This window comes from Mauremys mutica, chromosome 1 (genome assembly GCF_020497125.1).
Source record: "Mauremys mutica isolate MM-2020 ecotype Southern chromosome 1, ASM2049712v1, whole genome shotgun sequence".
NCBI classification, from domain to species: Eukaryota; Metazoa; Chordata; order Testudines; family Geoemydidae; genus Mauremys; species Mauremys mutica.
Window position 1 is genome coordinate 217,954,667 of NC_059072.1, and position 26,151 is coordinate 217,980,817.

General features: G+C 43.0%; 1 protein-coding gene across 2 annotated transcripts in view; it reads right to left on the reverse strand.

Annotated features, from left to right (window-relative positions):
• IL1RAPL1 (interleukin 1 receptor accessory protein like 1) overlaps window positions 1-26,151 on the reverse strand; it is a 495,739-nt gene that overhangs the window by 25,584 nt on the left and 444,004 nt on the right. For both annotated transcript variants that reach the window (XM_045009597.1, XM_045009588.1), the window contains exons 5-7: window positions 25,472-25,604; window positions 20,027-20,172; window positions 2,790-2,933 (exon numbers count right to left, since the gene is read on the reverse strand). In XM_045009597.1, coding sequence (XP_044865532.1) covers window positions 2,790-2,933; window positions 20,027-20,172; window positions 25,472-25,604 — 423 coding nt within the window. The remainder of the gene's footprint in view (window positions 1-2,789; window positions 2,934-20,026; window positions 20,173-25,471; window positions 25,605-26,151) is intronic.

A 26,151-nucleotide genomic window follows, 5' to 3' on the forward strand; every position in this document is an offset into this window, starting at 1 on the left:
CTATATTTGCAATTGTGTGTTTGCTAAAGGAAATGCTTTATTCCTGTTTGCTGATATTGCTTTTACTGAGAAAGGGGGGAGGGGGAATTCTCTCCAGAGATTGATAAGGTTATACCCTATGAATGTCCAGCTTGGGCTCATAGAGATTCTGTATTTTCTTTTTATTCTTTAATAAATTCTTTCTTTTCTTTGGACTTGGTTAATTCCTTCTTCTGTGGAAATTCAGGGGAAGGGGAGGGGGGAAGAGACAGTTCCTCCTGGGTTTGATTCAAGCAGTTTGAATCAGGTATCTCTTTCCAGGACTAGGGAAGGGGAGGGGGGAAGTGAGTCCCTCTTTGTGTTGAGTCAAGGATTTGACTCGGTGTATATCTCTCCAAAGTGGCTAGGAGAGAGAGAGGGGGGAAGTGGGCTGCTTCCCTGTGTGTAGAGATTCAAGGGGTTTGAATCTGGGTTCCCCAGGGGAAGCTTGGGGGGCAGGCAGTGTGTCAGACACTTTAACCTGACTGGTGGCAGCGAAGGAGACCTACCCTAGGATTTTAGGGTGGGGGAATACATGCTGGTCCTCACTTTGAAACCCCCCAGTTTCAAGTGAGGGTGCAGACCATGACAAAAGTATTGGTCCATAAGGCATTTCCTTTATGTCTTCCTACATGTGCATTAATTTTGAGAACTTAAGTGAAACAGACACTTATTGTAAAAAGTCCAGCTGCAGTAACTCCCTCAGTACAATAGGTTTTTCTTTCTGCTTTTGATGTACTCCACTTTATTCAATACATTATATTTTGTTTGGCATCTCAGAGTAATATTTCATTTAGCATATTACCACAGCTAAGCACATAACATTTTCTGCTGTTTTTATTATCTAAAGAGAACATCTTCTCTACCCGCTGTAATGGCAGAATCTATTTTACTAAGAAGACTGACTTAAATAGACAATTATATTAATTTTTCCCTCTTCAAAAACCTAACTCAGTTTCTTGTTAAGACTGCTTTGTGGTTACTATTTTTAAATGGGAGATTTGATCTCAGAATGAAGTTACAAGACTAGTGTGTAATGTTTCTGACCATGTGAGTTTTCAAATTCTAGAAAGCAAGAACCGCAAGCTGGAGAAGGGTCCATACAAAAAGAGAGGAGAGTTTGCTTTGTTGGTTGGTTCCTGAGGGAAGCACGTTCTACCAAAAACCTGTGTGATGCTGAACAAGTCACAACCTCTTTACGTCTCAGTTTCCTCATCGTGAGAGTAGAAATACTAATCTATCACACTGGGGTGTCATATGAATTAACACATTAATGTTGCAAAGCATTTTGTGATCTCTCAGTAGAAGGTGACACATTGATGCAATATACTGATATATTTGTGTGTGTGTGTGTGTAGCAGGTGAGATTACTTGATTCTAATTTTGTTGTTTGGGCACTCTCTCTTTCACATCTTTGCATATTTTTATACTATAGGGAGAAGTGGGTCAACTCCTGGGGATTTTAGGTGTAATGTGCACCATCCTATGACATTACGTAGGCCCTTACAATTTTACTGCCTCTGTTCATCCTCACTGTGACAGATTTGGCTAACATCTCCCATCTCACACACATCCCACTATAAAATATAACAGGATATCATCTATCCCAGGGTTTCTCAAACAGGGGTCGCCCCTTGTGTAGGGAAAGCCCCTGGCGGGCCGGGCCGCTGTGTTTACCTGCCCCATCCACAGGTCCGGCCGATCGTGGCTCCCACTGGCCACAGATCGCTGCTCCGGGCCAATGGGAGCTGCTGGAAGTGGTGGCCAGTAAATCCCTCAGCCCGCGCCGCTTCCAGCAGCTCCCATTGGCCCGGAGCAACGATCTGCTGCCAGTGGGAGCTGCAATTGGCCGGACCTGCGGACGGGGCAGGTAAACACACCAGCCCGGCCCACCAGGGGTCTTCCCTACACAAGCAGAGACCCCTGTTTGAGAAACCCTGATCTATCCAAACCTTGTATCTTCAATAGTGGCTAACACCCTTATTTCAATAGGGTTTTAGTAAATAAGGATATAGTGTACCACACATATGGTAGCAGTCTGAAACGGCAAGAACTCTGATTGAAGGCACATAGCCTAATTAATCAAAGCCCAGTGTTCAACCTAGTTTGCTATTCAGCTGTGACACTGATTAGTGTGGTTAGAGACAAATACAAAATTTTTCTTCAGTGGTAAAAGCAAGGTATAATTCAGATATAGGTCAGTGCAAATAATGCCAATTACTATTCTTTAAACTAGGTGTCTTTGAATCACCACATCTGCAGAACAACTAGTTTAATCAACATGAGCCACTCTCTAAATAGTTAAGTAATAAACTCAAGAGCATAGACTGGTGGGTAAATTCCAAAACACGCAGTACAGTTTATCAAAACTGATCAGCTTAAACAAAGAGCAAATTGAGATTCACTTCAGCCTCTTAACATTTTGGGGGAATATAATTAGAGGAGACACTCACTTGCTTATGGGGAAGTGAAGTTCGCTTTCAATATTGATAGAATGTTTGTAATTTACATTTGGTATTGGCAGTAAAAATCTAAAAGATATAGGTGTCTCCTGGAGATCTGCAGAGCAGCAAATGCAACAGTCAAACAATCATTGCTTCTAATCTGCTGTCTAGGGATGCATTTTCAATGCAGTGCCTAATGCAGTGAGAGAAACGCCACTGATGGTTGCCGCATTGTTAACACTTCTTACTCCACAATGAAAATTAACCACTTGAAAAAAGAGCCAGGCAAATGTAGAAAGTAGGAAATATACTGAGAAGCTGCCTTACCTCCATCTAGTTCTTCAGCTCCAAAATGATTCCTGTAGAAGAGCATAATCTCAATCTTGTAACACTTGTAGATAGTCACTAAACAAACAAGCAGCAGCAGAATAGCACCAAGCCCACCAGCAAGCTCAACTGTATACATCAGCTCTGCAAAGAATTATAAAATGTAATAACCACATTCAGAACTGGAGAAAGGGTAACACTGGAGATATTTTGCAGTTTGAAGATAACAGTAGAATACAAATAGAGGATTTTGGCACTTAATTTTCCAGATTACTGATGGGACACTTTGAGAAATGTACAGATAATGCAGTTTTTCCTTTACATATATGTAAATACCCTCGTACCACATTTTAAATAGGTTATGTGAAAAATCAGTCAAGTATTTTTACTCAATGTTCTGTGCTGGGTTTAATATATATCTGTATATCACTGTTTTGTTTGCAATAGATATATTATGTCACACCCCATTCATATTTTAAGCACATATAACTGCTCTCCTTTTGTGGAGCTGAAGGCAGACACAACCCTCTTCCTCCTATCTCACACAAAATATCAGAACACACAGCTACGTTTCATGATGGGTTTCTGTCAATTGCATTAGATTAAAGATAACCATTTTACTTTTTCAAAATATAAATAAAAATGTTTGTGGGATATGAAGACAAATCATCCTGGGAACCTCAAAATCCCATTCCTCAGTTATGTGTTAATATCTTTGACACAGTTTCCTGTTCATCTGTAATTCATCTCCCCCCCACCCGTTTTTCCCTAAACAGGGAGGTCTTTGGTTTAGATGTTGCAAATCATTGCAATTTGTCAGTTCAGACATTCAGATTCAGAGCATGACCGCTTTTCCTTTGTTACATTGGACCACTGGAGATTCACATGATAGATGGTGATCATTGTCATGCAGTTGAATCCCTCAGGATGGAGAATCCAATCAAATGCAGCCATATCTGTCTGACAGCAGCAATCTCCTTGGTGATGTCATTTATCAGATAATAACAATAACCGATAGTCATCATTGTCTGTTGTTCCTACTTCCAAGAGTTGAATACTCAAGAAAGCAGAAGTAACTCTTTTGAGTCCATTTTGTTATTATTCTCACTACTTTTCAAATAAGAAATCAGAATGCAAAAAGAAAAAAAAAATAGTGCAAAGCTCCAAAGGTTTGTTAGTTATATTAAAACTAGAGAGGCTCAGTAATTTTGTATACCCCAGGAAAATCCATTAATTTTAAATATTTCTAACCTCCAGTTTTGAAGAAGGACTGGGGCAGGACTTAGAAATTGAATGGACACATTTTAGCTGATAAAAAGCCTAACTGGAAGAGAATACAGAGTTCCATAAAGTAAACTTTATATAGTGTACTACTAAGGGACACTGTGCCCTATAAAGTCTTATCCTATCTTCATAACATTTGCCTCCATTTGAGCAGCATGTACTTGGGTTAAGTAATGTAAACCCTCCTGTTATCCAGGTAAATCTTTTTGGTTATGCATATGTAATAATACATTAATATACAATTTAATTAATACAATAAAAGATTAGAGAAAAGTTCCATTTAATTTTACTATGTTCTACCAATAAATGGACACTTTTTATTATTCTGATACACACGGCTGTTAAAAAGGTTTCATTGCTCCCCAAAGGACACTAAAAGTGTAATAAAATGAAATAAAAGTATTTACATTCCAGATAATTCTTTTCTAAACTGTGGAAAAAACTCCTTTGTGTTAACATTTTTAAGACCAGTGCTTATTATTTCATACTTTCAGTACTTTTCTGGTCTGTAGGGAGGAGGATTACTTAAAAAATACAGTTTGCATAGGTTAGTAATACAATATTTTAGAAAATAAATGGAGATGGAAATTACACTACACTGGCTTACAAAGCCTGTTTGTCATTTTGCACCACAAGTGATGCAGCTGTTCAGTGGTAACCAGAATATGGGGAATTAATATGCTACATTGCTAGGTGCAAAATATACCACTTATATGCCTGCTGTTAGGATATATTAAAGGCAAGAAAAACTTTACTATTCAAAACCAAAATGTTCCCCAAAATTAACAATAGAGCGATTAAATAGAAGACACTGTATGTAGTTGTCTTTCCACGATCAACTTGCAAACTAATATGCTCTATAAAAAGTAGTACTTTGGTCAATACAGAGTCTGTTTTAAAGTACATTTTCCACTGTTGGAATTATAAACCTCTCTAGAGCAAGTACAGCATGTATAGTTATTTCCTTTTAATAAAATCAATCTGAATTCATATAGCATTGCATCATAACCATTGGCAGAGCAACACAGCAAAATTCATAAGAGCATTCACTGATCCTAAGAGTATGTCTACACTGCACCTGGAAGCAGACCTCCCAGTCCAAGTAAACAGACGGGCACTAGCTCAGTTGCTCAAGTCAGTGCTAAAAATTGCAGTGTGGCCGTTGTGGTAGTGGCACAGGCTAGCCATCTGAGTACCAGCCCGATTGACCCCCTGGATCCGTACAAAGCTTTCCTGTGCCTTGGTTTCCCCATCTATAAAATGGGGATAACGATACTGACTTCCTTAAAGCACTTTGAGACTGACCGATGAAAAGTGCTATATAATATCTGGATATTGTTATGTAGTGACCATTAACACAACACTGTAGGCAAAGGTAGCAAGACATACTTGTCTTCACACTCCATTGCTTTATTCTATCTTTTGTATTAAACTTTGGGAATGGTTGCTACAGCAAGCGTTACACTGTCTTTGAAGTGTGATGTGCTTTTTCTGCTCAAGTTCAAGTTGCCTGGAGTGGCAGCATTTTAAAAAGGTTCAGTTTCAGCACAATTCCACATCAGAGGGAGAAACAAAAAGCGCAAACCTTTTAAAATCTGTTTAGCCTTTGTGTTATGATGTTAAAATTACAAACCTTGCCCTGTTTAAGGGACTGAGACTGAATGGTGAAAATTGTAAAGGAAAATTACCAGGCAGAACCTTAGGGGAACTGGCATTCTGTTAAACGCAACAAATGAACACGTGGCAAAGAGTTACATTCAAGAGCACAGCAATCATTTAGTTACAGGCAATTAACAATAGCCCTTCAGCAGAACAAGAACGGGTCTACTCTAAGGGAAAACACATTGATTACTGCTGCAGTAGTAGATTGGTTTCTGAATAAATTGCTTCAATTTAAAATGAGATTTGCTACAAGCATTTTGACCAATGGCTACATTTTTTCTGTTTATCAGGATGGTTTGGCCAAGCAATCCAGTGAAAGAAACAGCTAATTAAAATAAAGCACATGCCCTCTCTAAACATACAGAATGATATGGCTGGTAATAAATGCACTCATTTTACACTAATCCTACTGTAATTATCAGGTGCACTTCTGGGATGTATCTTTGATCTGCACCTGGCTTTAATTTTTGATAAACCTCCTCAGCAGTGGCGCACAGGTTATTTATTTATTTACCGCATTTGTACAGAGAAGTAAATCAAAGAAAAGATGTCCCCTGAGCTTCATATCTTAGACTCATTTGGCTTCCTTTGGAGACTAGTTGTTACTCTGTATAAAATTGAGTTACTAAGTACAAATTATGCTTCAGATATTCTGGATAACTATAAGTGGATGTGAAGGAGTGTACTGCCTGTTTAAGGGACAGACTGGACCTACAGTTGGGAAAGCCTGGGGTAATCAAGAAGCCTCTGCCCTGCCCTACGATAGGCCCAGGCTATATGAAACAGAAAGAGGAAACTAAGTAAGGAAAGGGAAGTAGAAGCCAGGCAGGCTGAAGTGGGTGGTGGTTTCTCTCAAGCTCCAGGAGACCAGCCTAATTAGACTGGGAGACCTGGTGTCGTGGACATTAATTTGGGGAGCTCTGAACCTGGATGCTGAGGGGAGGACCTAACAAACTGTTTATTGTAATTGCTTCTGTCCTGAAGCCTTATTAAAACGGGGTCATTTTGTTAACGTGTGTTGGCTTCTCCTTTCCTCAGGCAAAGCTATTACCGTGAAAAATTGAGGTGGGGCACACCTGCAGCACCACACCAGGCCAAAAGGGGACACATAGGGACTGCCAACACCTTTATAGTGGACATGGGATTTTATAGCTGTGTAACTATACTACTATGTCAGGCCTCAGTCTTGAAATGACTTACACAGATTTCTTAACTTTAAGGAGTGTGAGTAATCTCATAGAAAGCAGTGGGACTACTCAGACTCTCTCAGATTAAGCATGTACGTAATTCTCTGCAGCACTGAGGCATAAGGTACCTATTTCTGTCATTTCTATATTCTTACATGATTCTGCTTATTTTGGACAATCAAGCCCCACAGCTTGTATAGGTCAGCCTATACCTCCGAAAGTGTGGGTTGAGAATTCTTATATGGATTCTAACAATAATCAATATGATTTTGAAGGGAACTATTTCAATATACTGATTAAAATTCATACCCGTTGTGTTGTAGGATAAAGCACAAGCTCTACAAAAATGGTTTTGGCAGCTGAAGTAAATAGTAACTTGTCTAATAAAGTGAATTTAGCGTAGAAAAGAAATGTTCCTGATAACGTAAGGAGAAGGTTGGCTAACAGAGGAACATTTCCTTGGGTCATATGACAGACACTCCCACTGAAAAACAGGCAGTGTTTAGAATAGGAGAAAGAGTGGCACACACACATAAAGATAAAGTTGAGCGAGGAAAAGTACATTTTTTTGCAAATAAAACATTTGGACTGTACAATAATTCATCATTTAAATGTTTGGCATATGGTAGTGCATCTTCACAGAGCATTTGAATATGCAGATATACTATTTTATACCTATCCTTTCATGTGTAATGATTTCTATGTGCCAGTAAAATCTACTCTTATTTAAGACAACTGGAATAGGTTCATAGATATTGTTACCAGTGGACAATCACTGGTGAACACCCCAGAGTATGTCCATACTACAATCAAAAGTGTGACTGAAGCATATGTAAACAGACCTGAGCTAGCTAGTTCAAACAACAATAGCAGTGAAGCTGCGGCATGATGGGTAGCAGTATGCACTGTATGAGCTCTCCCAGGACCCTGGGTATGTACTCAAGTGGCTAGCCTGTGCTGCTGCTATAGCTTCACTGACATTATTCCAGCTAGCTAGATCAAAGCTAGCACAGGTATGTCTGCATATACTGCAGTCACATCTCCGATGCAATGTAGATATACATACTGTATTCTGTCCTCAGTAAAAGCAGAGTCTGAAGAGCTTAACAAGTTGACTACTAAGTCAAGAACTACTAAGAAAACTGTTAAAACTGTAGAAAAAGAATCTGATGTACGTCCCAATTGGCAACATAGCACTGCCCTGACAGAGACCAGGAATCTGGGAGCAAGTTTAGTACTCTCGCTAAGGTTTTCCATAGAGGTGCCGTACTTCTTGGGAATGAAAAGGCCAAGAGTCTTACTGATTTATGAAACAAGGTTATAGAATGTCTTGGGTTATATATTTGGTTTCAAAATATATACTGATTAGATCTGAGATTGTGTATAATAGTGACAGCAAACTTTTTTTTCCGGGGGAGTGGGTAAATCAGAGCGAAGATCAAATGTACGCCTATGGCTGTATATAAACTATATCTAAAGTAACTGTGAATCACACTAGGAAGTCTTAGAATTGTCCAACAAACAAAGAACTTGCAGGCTTCTTAGATGACTACTAGAATTTTGTTTTTTCTACAATCATTTCTTATTTAAGAAAATAGCTGGTGATAATTCCCATTCTGTTGCTCTTTCAGAGTGAAACCTGGAAAAAAGCTTTTGCTAGCATATAAACAGATTGTCTTGTATAATATAAGATATACAAGTTTAATACATTAACAAACATAGTGTTTCAGAGTTTTATTATAATGGAGTTTTGTTTCTATTGGGAACTTACATTTTTGCCTAATTGTTGAAGTCATTAGGAACAATTAACAGACATTCTAGTGTAAAAACCTGTTAGTAACATATCTCATATGATGAGCTCCCATTTGAAATCTTGGAAGTCTTACAGAATTTCAGTACATTACGGCAGAGGGAACTATTAGACCTGTAGTTTGTTTACAGAGGTTACAAAAGGAGTTGCTCCTTCTTGTCTCACTCAAGTCTGAATAGTCAATCATCACCATCAGTCTGTGGAATATGGGCCATAATCAAGTCCTAATGACTGAAAATGTTCTTGAGATGAGCAATTTAGCTTACTTAAGCTCCTTAACTCCTAAAACAGCATTATAGTGTCATGACAGTGATGCTACCATTAAAACTTTGTCAACAGATCTGCTATGAAAGCTGAGGAACTAAACTCATAGAATACTGGAATTTTCTGGAAAATGGAATTTTAGTACCATTATAAATATGGCAAACGAAATTAAAATAATCAAAGTAAATAGAATGTTTTGAGGTCAGACACAAACCCATAGAAGACAAGTCCTGAGTTAAGCTTGCCTATGCTTCCGCAACATGCGTTATCATCCCAGTATACTGCTAGACCTATAACGAACAGGAGTGATCTTCTATTCCATATAAAGCAAACAGTGACTTAGTTGAAACACTGATGGCTTGAAGAATTCTACTGAATATTGCTCTGAATAAGATCAAACAATATTTCTTACCTGTTGTGTATATGTGTGTGTGTGTGTATATGTGTGTGTGTGTATGTGTGATCTGACTGCACAATGAGACAGTCTTTCTACTCTGGTAAGGGAACTTACAGCCAATGCCCTATTCGGATCTTTTGGGCATGCCTTCAATAGTTTATTGTTGATGATTTCCATCACTGAAAACAAAGTGGTTAAACACCCTAACCTAACTAATGAAAATTATTTTATAAAATAAATAAATAAATAAATAAACCAACAACTAATGGATTACAGGCAATCGAGGAACTGAAGGAATACAAAAAAGCCCTTCCAGGGAAGAAACGATATAAGCCCTGCAGAGGCTTTAACTATTTTACTAGGGAACACTGTAGTCAGGAGAATTAGTAACCACTGATCCTGACCTACATAATGTATGTTCTCATACATGGATATTTGCACTGGTGTAGCCAGACCATAGAAAAGAATTAACAGGTAAGACGTCTGTTCTTCTGTGGTCAGTCTGTCACCAGCACAGAAGATGTTTACTGACAAACAGCACCTCCAAATACAAACAGTAAGCACAGACCTGGGAAAGAATTTTTTTAATTTATATTTTATTATTTTTTCCCTGCGAAATAAGTGAAGAACAGAAAAAAAGGGAAGGGAGGGAAAGAAAAGGAAGGAAACCACAGGGAGGGGAAAGGAGAACGACATCTGTTTCTATCTGCCAGGAACTAATCACAGGTTTGTAAAAAGTTAGATCAAATCTTTTCAAATTTGTCTGAGGTCACTTTTCTCTGAAACGTTACCTGCTCTGCAGCTGCCAGGTCAGCCAAGTCAATGAGCCAAATTTCTATCCTTGGCGGCAGTCTGCTGTTTCATCTAAGCAATAAGAGTCATTTGGTTATAAGCACTGCTCTAGAGAACCAAGCTCTCAGTGAGCTGGAGAGCTTCCAAGATGATGGGATATATCCCAAAACACAGTTCTGGGAAGTAATTTTTAAGGAGGTATCCATTATCATATTAATCGCTTGCCTACTTCTAGCCAAAAGGACTGTATCTTGGGACAGTCCCAAAACATATGAGCCAGCTTTGCTCTCGGAGACTCTCAATTCCAGCAGCAGTCTATTTTGGCAGGGCCCATGCACTGTAACCTGTGTGGGGACCAGTGTGAATGAAATTATTTTCTGCTCAATCAACCTTAATAGTGGATCGATAGTAGAGTTTTTAATGTTTTGCAAGGCACTTCCCCATTGGCTAGAGTTCAAAGACATATACAAACCTTTGTTCCAGGCAATCTAAATTAGGCAGGGTCTTTTGGGTCAGGAAGTCATAACAGGCTATATAGCTGGTTGGATGAACCTATGAAACTTTGTTTACATCAACAACAATCCTGCAGCCTCTGGTGCTCCCAGTGCATCAAGACCAAATACGTCTTTCAAGGGATGCTTAAGCTGCAAGTAATGCCATGCAGCTGGATCAGATAGTTTGTATTCATAGAAACATAGAATCATAGGACTGGAAGGGACCTTAAGAGGTCATTTAGTTCAATCTTCTGCACTCATGGAAGGTCTAAGTATTATCTAGATCATTCCTGACAGGTGTTTGTCTAACCTGCTCTTAAAAATCTCCAGTGATGGAGATTCCACAACCTCCCTGGGCAATTTATTCCACTGCTTAACCACCTTGACAGTTAGGAAGTTTTTCCTAATATCCATAGGCACCAACTTCTGCTCACACCAGTGGGTGCTCGACCCCCCTCTGCTCTTGGCCCCACCCCGATGCCACCCCTACCCCACCCTCTCCTGCTCCTGCCCCACCTCCATTCCAACCCCTTCCCCAAAGTCCCCACCCCTGTGCACTAAGTGGAGGAGGCGGAGGCAGAGGAGGAGGAGGCGAGGTGAACTGGGGAGGGGAGCTTGGTTGCCGGTGGGTGCAGAGCACCCACTAATTTTTCCCCATGGGTGCTCCAGCCCCAGAGCACCCCCGGAGTCGGCACCTATGCTAATGTCCAACCCAAACCTCCCTTGAAGCAGTTTAAGCCCATTGCTTCTTCTCCTATCCTCAGAGATTAAGAATTTTTTTTCTCCTTCTTCCTTGTAAAAAACTTTTATATACTTGAAAACTGTTATTATGTCCCCCCTCATTCTTCTCTTTTCCAGACTAAACAAACTCAGTTTTTTCAATCTTCCTTCACGGGTCATGTTTTCTAGACCTTTAATCATTTTTGTTGCTCTTCTCTGGACTCTCTCCAATTTGTCCGCATCCTACCTGAAATGTGGCACACAGCACTGGACACAATACTCCAGTTGAGGCCTAATCAGCGTAGAATAAAGTGGAAGAATTACTTCTTGTGTCTTGCTTACAACACTCCTGCTAATACAACCCAGAATGATGTTTGGTTTTTTTGCAACAGCGTTACACTGTTGACTCATATTTTGCTTGTGGTCCACTATGACCCCCAGATCCCTTTCCGCAGTGCTCCTTCCATTTTGTATGAGTGCAACTGATTGTTCTTTCCTAAGTGGAGTACTTTGCATTTGTCCTGACTGAATTTCATCCTATTTACTTCAGACCCATTTCTCCGGTTTGTCCAGATCATTTTGAATTTTAATCCTATCTTCCAAAGCACTTGCAACCCCTCCCAGCTTGGTATCATCTGTAGACTTTATAAGTGCCCTCTCCATGCCATTATCTAAATCATTGATGAAGATATTGAACAGAACCGGACCCAGAACTGATCCCTATGGGACCCCACTTGTTATGTCCTTCGAGCATGACTGTAAACCACTGATAACTACTCACTGGGAATGGTTTTCCAACCAGTTTTGCACCCATCTTATAGTAGCTCCATTTGTCCTTGCCTCTGCTGACCAGTCCCTTTGCTTCCCTTATCAATTTTTTACAATTCTACTATTATGATTAATATTCATTACTGTCAACTTCCTCTTTCTTCCATTTGTTATATATTACTTTTATTTTTTTATAGCTGCCTTCACTTCCCCTCTAAACCAGGCCAGTTTTTTAACCACTATGGCCTTCTTCCTCAATTGTGGGCATCTAGTAAAATGTTCTGAAACAATTCCCAATTATTATTTATATTTTTATGATTAAATTCTTCCTCCCAGCTCATCTGGCTCAGAATTGTTTTTAGCTTTGTGAAATTGGCCCTTTTAAAGCACCAAGTGTATATAAATGTATTTGTACATTATAAATGTGATCAAGTCATGATCCCTGCTACCTAAGCTACCATTTATTTTTCATCTGGTGATCAGTTCCTCTTTATCTGTCACAACAAGATCTAGTACAGAATCCCCCATGTTGAATGCAACACTTTTTTCAGTTAGGAGATTGCTGTCTATGATATTTAAAAATTCCAAGGATATGCATGAGGCCTCTGGCATATGTCATATGGCAATAGTGTTGTTGGAGTGCTTGAATGGCAGAAACTGATCCTCTAAGATCAATTGACAGACCCAAATTATCCTTTTATCTATCCACCCTCTCCACATGGCTTCTTGTCAATTGTCAACAATGCAGGTTGCCCCAAAGTAGAGCATCAAAGTGAGAGAAGGGATGGAATTTAATTTTTCTAGCCAGAGGGACCCATGTTTTATAGACAATTCTGTAGGTGACATTTTATGATGAAAATGGCAATGCTCTGTATCCAGTATTCCTGCCAATGGGAAGGGCTGTAACAACTCCTGTTCCACCAGCAGCCAGGGAGGGATCAGCTTTGTTGTGTTCTGGAGCCATAAAGCTGCCTGCCAGTTGGGGAAATAGAAGCCTCCAGATGTGACTGGGAATTACAATTTACATAAAGCTAATCTAGGTCTCCTCATCTCCTCCCCTGCCCCCGAAAATATTTTTAAAAATTCACTAATTTTCCTAAAATAAAATGGAAGAATAGTAACTTGGAGATTCTGAGGATATACAGTGTCCAGGGAAACACATTCATTTTGTTAATTTTACCTGAAAGGCTATCGTTAAGGGGTCTGCCCAAATCTCTCATGATCTGGGCTAATATGGACTCTAGATTAATTTTGTCCAGATTCTCCATTTCACTGGGGATGAGGATCACTAAACATTTCAGTACATTTAGGTTACCACCTAAAATTCCAAGAAAAATGTTTTGAGGGCACAGAAGGGAGTTTGGGAACAGTCTATCACAGCGGGACCGGCCTGAGATCTCAGTGACTGGAAAAACTGTGTGCCAGAGCCATCATACTACTTTGGCTGTGTTCTGTGGTGATGTGCAATGACTCCCAAGTGGCTGCCTCACACAGCTACTCCACCAAAGCTTCTATCTCACTCTGGCCAAAAGGCATCTAAACAAATGACTCTGGATTTTTGCAAAACCCCCACTTATGTGATTTTGATATACTGTTCTTGGTCTACTTAGGGTGATCCTGGCCTGGAACCTTGTGATCCCAGTCTGCGGCCTTTGGGCAGGATGAAAATTGCCTCTGAGTTTTGAAGGAAAGATAAATCTTAAGGGCCTTTCTAATATCAAAGGGAATGAAGGATTTCCTCTTTGGGCAATGGATGAGACAGATGTCTGGAAGAGTTGTTTCCTAATAAAGGTGAAAAGCATTAGTGAGAAAAGTGCTGTAGGGCAAGTCTGATGGAGTATCTGGTGTTGGTGAAAAATATAAGAGGAATTTTAAAAAGGCAGGTAATTTACCCATTTGCTGAGCGAAGCTCGCAAGCACAAACCTTGAAGGAATTAAAATCTCTACCCAACAGTGTGAAGTGGTTTGAAGGGAATACAAAATAAGGACAAGTACTTTCTTATTCTCTAGGAGGAAGAGAGAATTTTTATCTTGTATAGGACCTGTTCTATTGTCTCCATAGGGTGGTCCAAGAGGGCCTCCATTTCTCTTATGGTTTGATCTTCAGTGGGGCTGAGCATCTACAGCTTACAGTGACTTTAATCCTGTCATTAGTGGCTAGCTCCCTATGGATGCAATACTCAGAGATACGTCCATGAGAGGTCTCATTCATTAGCCTGGAGGAAATGCAAGGATGTGCCCACATTAAGCTTCTGTTTTCCTTCTGACTTCCTCATGGAGTCCATTTAGTTTTGAGCAACTTCTGCAAGTACCTTACTTTTGCAAATAACCCATTGACACAACTAAGATTGACTGAGCTGAGTAGAATCAGAGTGGAGCAATGGCTCCTGGGAAAGGAGAAAATTGACTAAAATATCTGAATTCATGTCTCTGACCTCCAGATTTTCTCCTTGGAGGTACATATTTTCTATTCTATGTAAATATCATCTGGCTCTGAGATGCCTGATCATATGGGTTGGCCTTAATGAGCTCTTGTTTTGTTTTCACCACCAAAAACAACCACTGAAATATCTGTGATGACATTCCAATGACTTTCTTTGTCTTCTACAGTGAAGGAGCTCAGACAAATGAAGCAAAATGAAATGAAATGAAATGAAGCTCCTACATTGCTGCACTCATAGTGACCAGCACTTGGATGAATGTTCTTGGGAGTGAAGCTAGTTGAAAGGGCAGGACAGTGAACTGAAAATGATTCTGATGGATATAGATTTCAGCAAGCTAGTAGGATTTGTAGATAAAACTGATTGAGATTGAGATTGGTCGATGCTAAATTATCTCTCAGGTCCAGTGGTCTCAATTTTTTTTCTTATCAACATCAGTATAATGTCCAAAGTTTGAACAAACAACGGATCCTTTTAAACCAGGAATATCTTATTTGAAATATGCCTGCTTAAGGGTGATGCAACATTACTTTTCTGGCTAAGACTACCTGTATTTTACCTGGGAGCTTTATGTAATGTTGATCTATGTTATTTGACATTGAAGGCCAGATGATATGTGAATTGATTTTTCTGACCTATGTTGGAAAAGCATGACATACCTTATCCACCTAATTTACTGCCATCCAGGTTAAGGCTGATCTGGAGATATTAGGACAGCAGAATTGCATGACTGAGAGCTGGTAGACTTGATGCATGGCTGTCTCAGTGGATGTCATGTACAAGTGAGATATTCCCTTCAGGGCTGAAGGAGTGAACTTTACAATATGACTCCTGAATTTACTTTTGAAGTTCAGTACAAGAAAGCTGATCTTTCTGTCATCATTCTGTTGATCTAGCCCAGGGTTTCTCAAAAAGGGGAAAGCCCCTGGTGGGCCAGGCTGGTGTGTTTACCTGCCCCATCCGCAGGTCCGGCCGATCGTGGCTCCCACTGGCTGCGGATCGCTGCTCTGGGCCAATGGGAGCTGCTGGAAGCGGCGCAGGCCAAGGGACGAACTGGCCGCCGCTTCCAGCAGCTCCCAGTGACCCGGAGCAGCGATTCGTGGCCAATGGGAGCCACGGTCGGCCGGACCTGCGGACGAGGCAGGTAAACACAATGGCCAGGCCCGCTAGGGGCTTTCCCTACAGAAGCGGTGACCCCTGTTTGAGAAATCCTGATCTAGCCAGAGTTCCTTACCATCTGTATTTTCTCAGCAAGAGAACAATGTTCTGTGGATGGATGAATGAACTAGGAGTACGATGTGTAGAAAACATGAGATCCTTTCTCCAGCCTTTAGATATTAGCTGGCCCTTCTCAAGCTTCATCACTGTGAAGGCGGGTGGTACTAATACTACAGAGGTCAGCAGAATATATTATACAAAGCAACAACTACTTTTTCTCTTCTTCAATTTTCCCATTGGAAAAGTCAGTCAAAAATTGATCTTTTCCTTCTGAAAATTCGGATTTTGACAAAACTCCATTTTCCAATGGGAAAATCTTTCATGTGAAATGTTTTGACCAGCCCTAGATTATAAAGATCAAAGGGAGCAGACCAGTTATGACAGGTAAGTAAACAAACAAGCATACTGGTGTGACCGCTACTGTGGAGCAAGAATGCAGTGGGGACAGTGGGCCAAGAAGACATGCATACAAGCTGCAAAAAAGACATTGGCTATGATCTGCCATAATAAAGGGGAAAATAGCAGAGCCCTGTGTCTTCCCCACTGGCAGATGGACCACAGAAAATGTTATAATGTTAGTTTATATATTTTGCTCCTTAATAATAAAAATAAAAATGTATGACATGGTGAAACATTTGATCACTTTCTTTATGGTGTTTTGTCTGCTAAAATGCACAGCCAAAGTTTTTCCACAAGTTAATGTGCAGTTAAAGGCTATCTTGTAATTCCAAGTTACCATGTAATTAAACATCACCGTGGAAGATTTGCTCTATGACAAAAGACAGTCTCACTTTTCAGGAGATACCATTATTCAAAGATATTGTCTTATATTATATTACTTATTATATTGGCAAGCTGTGGACCTGTTTCCTTGAATTTAAACCCCACAGAAATATAATACTGCAGTGCATGATTCACACATTATATATTATAAAACAGTCTACCATTAATTAGCTTGTGCTTGGTTGTCTATCAAAATCTATTTCTGGAGGGTTCCAAAATCTAGTTGAAGATGTACCAGATTTACAAATGATAAATGATAGACACCACTGATAATAAAATCAAGAAGCAGTATCGAAGAAGCATAATTCTCTTCTCTTGGATAAAAGGAAAAGAACTTGATCTGAACAATGGTGAAGTAAAGAGGTTATGTAAGCAGAATGCAGAATGGAAGTGAGGACTCCTATGATTCTCCTCCCATCCCTTCCACTACTGATATTCTTTGTTAACTTGGGCAAGACATTTAGGCCCAGATTTTTCAAGATATTGTGAGATTGCTGTACTCAGCATTATAACGTCTAACTGATCCTAAATCCCAAAGTGCCTAAATTCCTTCTGAAAATAAGATTTAGCCCCCTAAATCACTTAAGCATCATAACGCTGAGTGCAACACTTAAATACCTTGAAAAATCTGGGCTTTAATCTCTCTGTAACTCAGTTTTCCAATGGTAAATGGGTACACTACCATCTTCACAGGGACTCTCATGCTTCACACTTGACTGATGTTTGTAGAGCACTTTGTGGTCCATAGATGATGCTGATATTATTATGAGAAATAATACTTGACTCTTACGCAGTATAGCACTTTATATTTTAAAAACACTGAACAAACACTTTCAAGTATCGTTGTGATGTAGGTAAGTAATATTATCACATTTTGCAAATAGGAAAACTGACACACAGAGGTTAAGTAACTTGATCAAGGACACACAGTGAATGGCAGAGAGAGAGTTTTGAGATCCCATCCCTGAGCTCAGTTATTCTTACCGTGATATATCTAAATGGACTCTGGCTGTACTGCACTCTATTTGCAGAGTAATTTTACCATTTTCAAGGTCTCAGAGCACTTAGTGATCTTAACCTCAGGAGATCAGCCTTCACTGAGTGAAAGTTGTTTAGAATTAAACATCCGTATGATAATATATTACAGAAAACATCTATAGTTAGAGTTACCAGAGGGGTAGTGGTTTTAAATCAATGACTACGTTGAGTGATACAACTGGAAAAGGTCTTTGTTTAACAATAAGGCTTTTCATCTTTACTTTTTTTTAAACAGTGCTATTGCATTGTATATAGAGTTTATGAAGTTTTAATCCATTGTTTATGTATCTAATAAGCATTCCAGATCCAGCATTTTTATTTGTTTAAAAAGCAAGTTGCAAAACAAAAAAATGTCAGCAATTAAAACTTAAAACCTTAAAGTACCGCTCTAGATGTCTTTTAATGTTTGGGAAGAAAATTTCCCTAATTTATTGCTAGTTACTGATTGCACCAAATAATTAGAAATTAATAAATACACATCCCTAGCAGAGACTAAATGTGGGTCTAAACAAGGAACCTAAAACAGAGTGTTGCCATGGTGATTTACAGAAAACCAAGCAAGCTGTGCAAAGCTTGTCCTTCTAGGAGACCTGAGAGACTAGTTAGAATTTTTATCTGTCACGGTTAATTTCTCATTTTACTGAAACAGTTGTCAAAGTGCAATGTATGTAGAATGCTCATGATAGTACCTTTTGCATTTTACAGACCCACTAGGGTCACTTTTCAAACAAATATTTCAGATTCACAGCTATTTTTTAAAAAGTATGCCATTTCTAACTTTTTCCTCATTGTGATGATGATTTGATTTTCTGAATATTTCTTCATATACATGTCATCACAAGGCTACATGCTATGGTTTGTTTGCTATACTGACAGCTCCATGAAGGGAGACAGGAGGAACAGAGTGAATTTGCAAAGTTTAGGCCATGTACATTGCCAGATTAAAAGGCTAGCAGTGGCAAAACTCCTACCTTGGTAGGTTATATGTAGTGTTATAGTCTTACTGTTATTGCTGATATAGAAAAGTAACAGAAAGGGAGATTATAATTAAAAAAATCTATTAAATATCAATCAATTATTGTTTTTAAACTCATCAAAACTTTGAAATTATTTATCCTAAAAGATCCGTACATTAATTTTACTATTAAATGATAACCTATGGGGTTTTATAGTGTTTACTGAATTGATCTCATCACATGGGTTCAAACACCTCTGAATAGACCCCTGCCTACCTGCTGGTTTATTAATAAACTTCAAAGACGGGCTAGCTGGTTTAGAATAATGTCCCAACTCAATACTTTTAAGAATAAATGACAAAGCACCTACTGTATAAATGCCAAGCCAAACAGATCATTTGATTATTTCTATGTTCTTACCTCTTATGAGATAAGTGCTATATCTTAGTGCAGTAGAATAGCCACAAAGCATTATTGTACTATTATTTTGGAGTGGGTGGGAAAGAAACTTAAAATGTTACTATTTTTGATAGTTTCCCTTGTGGTCCCATTTTGGATTTACGCAAACTTCTCATGTGACAAGACTAAAACTAAAGAACTGACTGCTGCCTTAATGTAAACAGACACCTGAGAAACACAGTAAGAAACTGGCTCTTTAATAAAGGGGTTAAAAATAAGCACAATAAAAAATTGACACTGGTCTTGATCTTTCATTTCTTATTCAAGCCAATGGGATTTTGTTGGAGTATGGAGAGCATCAGGCATAGCACAGGTCAAAATGGAATACATTATAGGAGATAAAGTGTGCAAGTGGACTGAGAGTCTTGTTTAGCAAAGTGCTTTCTGTCTCATCCTAATTATCTCAGTGGGAGACTGCTGTGGCCATTAGCTAGGCTCAAAGCACCTGATATCAGTGGATAGTGAAAACAGGGAGACCTTTAGCTGTTTATCTCTCAATACTCTCTCTCAGAGACCTTTGGATTAAATACATTAGAACAAAAATCTCTGCAAAATAGGGTGACTAAGAAAAGGCAGTAACTTTCCTAGTGGGATTTTTATGTACATTTTTCAACAGGAATCTATTAGCTATAACTTTTCTAATATCTGGCCTTTTTTTTTTTAAACAGAAAATGATTAAAGTTATATTACTAATTTCCTGCCCTACTAAACTTTTGTCAGTTTTCACACCCATGAGTTGTTAAATGTATCTTGTACACAGTCATTATTAAAGTGTTATTTTATTATATTTCTTGTGGTGACAACAGTGGGCTTCCCTGGTTTATTTCATAGACCTTCACAGATGCAGGGAAGCAAACAATCAGCCTCTTTGCCTGATAAAGCTAAGGGTAGCCTCTGAAGGAAAGTTTACAAATACAACATCATTACAATATACAGTAGCTATGTTAAAAAGTCATATATTTACCCCTCTTATGTAGAAGAATGCTGGCATGTCTGCGTCCATTTCCATTTTCAACATAACAGGAGTAATTTCCTAGGTCCCCTTCTTCCACCGAGTCAAGAATTAATGAGATGGAAACCTCCTGTTCTCCAAGATGTTCTTTAATAACTCTACAAAAATGAAATAATTCAGACATAAGAGTCTTTTTGTACCATGTCTGAGCATTAGATAATCATAATATAATGTTACTCACAATTCGCAGCACTCTGCATCAAACCATAGCCAAATTTGAAACCAATCTTAATTAGATTATATTATGCTCTTTTCTTCCTCACTCCTAATGAAGAGGTTTGGCTTTGTAGCTGTTAATGAGAGCTGCAGTTAATTGTCTTCCTTAAGCAGCATGATGCGCACACACTGATAATATATTGAGGGCTGGAAAGGAGACCATGATGAGAAGTTCACATGCAGCTTAAAAGTAGGATCTGATCTCTTGAAATGATGGGATATGGCGTAGGCCTGGAGAGGTTCCAAATGGTTAATTCCAGGTCGAGGGTTCTACTAACGGTATGGTCCAAGTTTTGTTTTTGTCCAAAGGCAATTTCTGAGATGCTTTGACATTTCTAAAGGAAGCAGCATGGCCATTTTTATAGTAAGAAAAATCATCACTTCATCTTTATTTTACTAAGCAGTTATAAACCAGCAGTGAAAGGGGGAACAGTTAATGTTCCCTCGGTTAATATCATTTCAAGTGGATGATAAAAGCAAGCACTTCCTGAGTAAAAACCTCTTTGGATACCACCTGTCTTCCCTTTCTACCCATTGTCCCCTCACTAGTCCCAGCACTGGTTTTAAAAAAACAACCAAGCAAACAGGAAATTGCTTCAAACGCTCATCACCCACACTATTCACATGCCTAAAGAAAATGGAAAACACTCTTCAGGGTCCTCCCTGAACAAACACAGAACCAAGCCAGTTGTGAAGAGGGTTATCACTTCTTGAAAATGTTTAAAGCCCTAAATCTCTGGATGACAGGCTGTAGGAGAGCTTTAAATAAGAAATACAGCATAGCACAATTCTATATAATCTGGTGTATTGGACTTGAACTCTGTGGAATAAAATTAGAGTACACTCGAGTGAGATATTTCTGCCTCCACCTTTCCATCACCTGTGGGAGGTGGAACATGACTTGAATAACGTTGAATGTTTGCAAGGCCTTAGTGGTTTTGATATATGGTTTCCTCTGTTACTTTAATTTGTCTGAAGATATTGAAGCTTACTTTGAGAATCAGACCAGATTAACAAGGCTATGGAGTAGCAGACCTTTTTGTAAGAGATTAAATTTAAATATGCTAACTTTAGTCTGTCATAAGTATTCATTGTGCATAACATACATATAATCTAAACTGCATATGTAATTCATTAAGAAGTTTTTGCTGTCATTTTATACTGGTAACTATATTTTAAACACACACACACATACACACACACACTCATGCATTCACACACAGAGTACTGGTTTATATACTGTATGGAAAAAGGTTCTTTTCAGACCCATGTAGATATTTTAAAATCATATTGTACAGTTAAACCCTGTTATCTCGACGGCCTAGGGGTTTGCCAAAAGCCATCGAGATAACCAATGATCGAGATAAACCCCTATCCACCCCCCCCACCCCCTCCCTGCCCCCTTACCGCGCTGCCTGCACGTGGCTGGATCCGGCAAAGCGGAGCCGGGCGGACGGGCGGACGGGCAAGCGGAGCCGGCGGGCGGGCGGCAGGCGAAGCCGGGACCAGGTATGTGGGGCGGGGACGGGCAGGGACCAGGTATGCGGGCCGGGCGGGTGGGCGGGGACAGGCAGGGACCGGGTATGCGGGGCGGGGAAGCGGGGACCGGCGGGCGGGGAAGCGGAGCCGGCGGGCGGGCGGCAGGAGAAGCCGGGACCAGGTATGTGGGGCGGGGACGGGCGGGACGGGCAGGGACCAGGTATGCGGGCCGGGCGGGCGGGCGGGGACAGGCAGGGACCGGGTATGCGGGGCGGGGAAGCGGGGACCGGCGGGCGGGGAAGCGGAGCCGGCGGGCGGGCGGCAGGAGAAGCCGGGACCAGGTATGGGCGCCGGGTACGGCCGGGGACGGGCAGGGACCAGGTATGCGGGCCGGGCGGGCGGGGACAGGCAGGGACCGGGTATGCGGGGCGGGGAAGCGGGGACCGGCGGGCGGGGAAGCGGAGCCGGCGGGCGGGCGGCAGGAGAAGCCGGGACCAGGTATGTGGGGCGGGGACGGGCGGGGACGGGCAGGGACCAGGTATGCGGGCCGGGCGGGCGGGCGGGGACAGGCAGGGACCGGGTATGCGGGGGCGGGCAGGCGGGGAAGCGGAGCTGGGCGGGCGGGTACGCGGGGAACCGCCGGGCTGGGGAGCCGGGCGGCCGGGGAACCGCGTGGCTGGGCGGCTGGTAGGGGACAGGCAGGGACCGGGCGGGAGGCGAGGCGGAGCCGGGCGGGCGGGCGGCAGGCGAGCCGGGACCAGGTATGCGGGTCCGGGCGGGCAGGCGGAGACAGGCAGGGACCGGGTATGCGGGGCGGGCAGGCGGGGAAGCGGAGCTGGGCGGGCGGGTACGCGGGGAACCGCCGGGTGGGCGAGCCGGGCGGCCGGGGAACCGCGTGGCTGGGCGGCTGGTAGGGGACAGGCAGGGACCGGGCGGGAGGCGAGGCGGAGCCGGGCGGGCGGGCGGCAGGCGAGCCGGGACCAGGTATGCGGGTCCGGGCGGGCAGGCGGAGACAGGCAGGGACCGGGTATGCGGGGGCGGGCAGGCGGGGAAGCGGAGCTGGGCGGGCGGGTACGCGGGGAACCGCCGGGCTGGGGAGCCGGGCGGCCGGGGAACCGCGTGGCTGGGCGGCTGGTAGGGGACAGGCAGGGACCGGGCGGGAGGCGAGGCGGAGCCGGGCGGGCGGGCGGCAGGCGAGCCGGGACCAGGTATGCGGGTCCGGGCGGGCAGGCGGAGACAGGCAGGGACCGGGTATGCGGGGGCGGGCAGGCGGGGAAGCGGAGCTGGGCGGGCGGGTACGCGGGGAACCGCCGGGCTGGGGAGCCGGGCGGCCGGGGAACCGCGTGGCTGGGCGGCTGGTAGGGGACAGGCAGGGACCGGGCGGGAGGCGAGGCGGAGCCGGGCGGGCGGGCGGCAGGCGAGCCGGGACCAGGTATGCGGGTCCGGGCGGGCAGGCGGAGACAGGCAGGGACCGGGTATGCGGGGGCGGGCAGGCGGGGAAGCGGAGCTGGGCGGGCGGGTACGCGGGGAACCGCCGGGCTGGGGAGCCGGGCGGCCGGGGAACCGCGTGGCTGGGCGGCTGGTAGGGGACAGGCAGGACCGGCGGGAGGCGAGGCGGAGCCGGGGCGGGCGGCAGGCGAGCCGGGACCAGGTATGCGGGTCCGGGCGGGCAGGCGGAGACAGGCAGGGACCGGGTATGCGGGGGCGGGCAGGCGGGGAAGCGGAGCTGGGCGGGCGGGTACGCGGGGAACCGCCGGGCTGGGGAGCCGGGCGGCCGGGGAACCGCGTGGCTGGGCGGCTGGTAGGGGACAGGCAGGGACCGGGCGGGAGGCGAGGCGGAGCCGGGCGGGCGGGCGGCAGGCGAGCCGGGACCAGGTATGCGGGTCCGGGCGGGCAGGCGGAGACAGGCAGGGACCGGGTATGCGGGGGCGGGCAGGCGGGGACGCGGAGCTGGGCGGGCGGGTACGGGGAACCGCCGGGCTGGGGAGCGGGCGGCCGGGGAACCGCGTGGCTGGGCGGCTGGTAGGGGACAGGCAGGGACCGGGCGGGAGGCGAGGCGGAGCCGGGCGGGCGGGCGGCAGGCGAGCCGGGACCAGGTATGCGGGTCCGGGCGGGCAGGCGGAGACAGGCAGGGACCGGGTATGCGGGGGCGGGCAGGCGGGGAAGCGGAGCTGGGCGGGCGGGTACGCGGGGAACCGCCGGGCTGGGGAGCCGGGCGGCCGGGGAACCGCGTGGCTGGGCAGCTGGGGACACGGTGGGTCGGGGACGGGCTCGAGATATTAGGGTTCTGCAAATCGACATAACAGATGAGAAACCCATAAGGCAAACAGGGCGTTTGGCGGTTCCTCTTGTAAACCGTCCACTTAATAGGGTTGGCAAGTTAACCGAGGTCGACATAAATGGGTTCCACTGTACATCAGCGGTTCTCAAACTTTAGCAACCCAAGGACCCCCATTTTGATTTACAATTTTTCGCAGACTCCCCAAGCCCCCCACTCAGCCCCAGGCCCCACCCCCACTCCACCTCTTTCCCCTAAGATCTCATCTCTGCCCCATCTCTTCCCGCCCCCGCTTCACGCCTGTCCCTCCTCTTCCCCACCTCTTTCCAGTCCCTCACCACTCCTCCCTCTCCCTCCCAGCGTTTCCTGCACTCCATGGGACAGCTGTTCCCTGGGGTGCAGGAGGCACAAGGAGGGAGGGGGAGGAGCTGATCAGCAGGGCTGTCGGCCCTGGACATGATTCCACCCCCTTCCTAGAGTACGCCCCATCCCTGTTTCTTTCCCACCCTCCCAGCGCCTCCTGCATGCCTCTCAACAGCTGTTCCCTAGCATGCAGGAGGTGCTGGGAGGGAGAAGGAGGAGTTGGGGGCGGGGAGGAATTGATGAGCAGGGCCTACAACCCCCCCAGAGTACCCTCATGGACCCCAGTTTGAGAAATGCTGTTGTACATGATTTTCTAGGGTATGTCAACCAGAGCATTCCTAATGAATAGACAACCTCAGATTAAGGCAGCACTTTTAGAAGCAACACAAGAATATGATATTCCTCCTCAAGCAGCACAGTACATAAATATTCAGCAGGCAGAAGTAGACCATATGAAAGAAAATCATGGGCACTGGAAGACAAGCAACGTTCTTAAGGTCTAGTTCTTCTGTAATAATTGAATGTAATTCCTTTCACATATAATAGGAACAATAATATTTAGAAACAAAGGCCAGCTTTTGACACTTACAACATTTTATGCTCCATGGCTTTAAAAATGTATTTATTTGTGAGCCCTGTTTCCTGACATATTTATTTCCCTTGACATCTTTTCAGTAACCTTTCGGTGTTCAATACTGCAGTGTTTTCTGTTACTTGATGAAGCCATTGTATGGATTAAAATCTGTTACATCACTGCATTCCTATGTCATTTATTCTGATTTTGTGCTAAAACTGAGATGAGAATCCTGCCAACGCCTCCACTTTCTCTGTTCCCCCTTTCCAAGTGTAATCTACTCCACAGATTCATACTGGTGTAATACCACTGAAGTCAATGGAGTTGCACTGACATGAAACAGGTGTAACAGAAGAGATCAGGCCCATAGCCTTTTCATACTCATGTTAGTAATAAAATCTATTCCTTCCTTTTACACAGTACTATTCACTTTAAAAACAAATACAGTATTAATCTTGATTGAAAGAACAAAAATGTTGCTTTTTACCTAATATCGCTTTCCCAGACCCGATTTTCATCCAAATCTTCAATAAACTTCTCTCCTTTCATCCAGTAAATTAAAGGACTGACATCTCCACTGTATCCAAAGAAAGCTCGGCAGGTTAGGTTAGCAGAATTGCCTGTTACAGAGAATTAAAGAGAATATGTTATTTCAAAATTTGAAAAAAATATTTAATTTTTGGATCTGCTGCTAGAAACCCTTTGAACTCTTATATCAATCTGCAAAAATCATTGATTTGCATATAGTCAGTTGTAGCTTAATTTCCAACCAATGTTTAACATATTCTCTGGAAACAAAAAGAAGAAACAAATTATATAGAAATAGGGTCCAATCTTGCATTTGTTCACCGAGAGTTTGGATTTACAAAGAAAGCAGGATCAAGTCCGTAACAACTTGCTAGTGTGCTGATTTGCCGAACACAAAAATAGACTAAACATCTGGCCTACTTCCACGTTTTTCTATTCAAAATAGGTACAGGTTATGAAAAAATACATTTTCAATCAAATCCGTATTTGCTTAAGTTTATAGCAGTTACTATAACAGACCCCTATGGTCTCATTGCTATTTCTACTGCCAAGATACAGCCGTTAAAAGAAGAGGTGCTTCTTCCCTGTTAAGTTAGCCCTGCTGAGAACTGTCAGTAGGCAATCATTATGTGGAAGCCA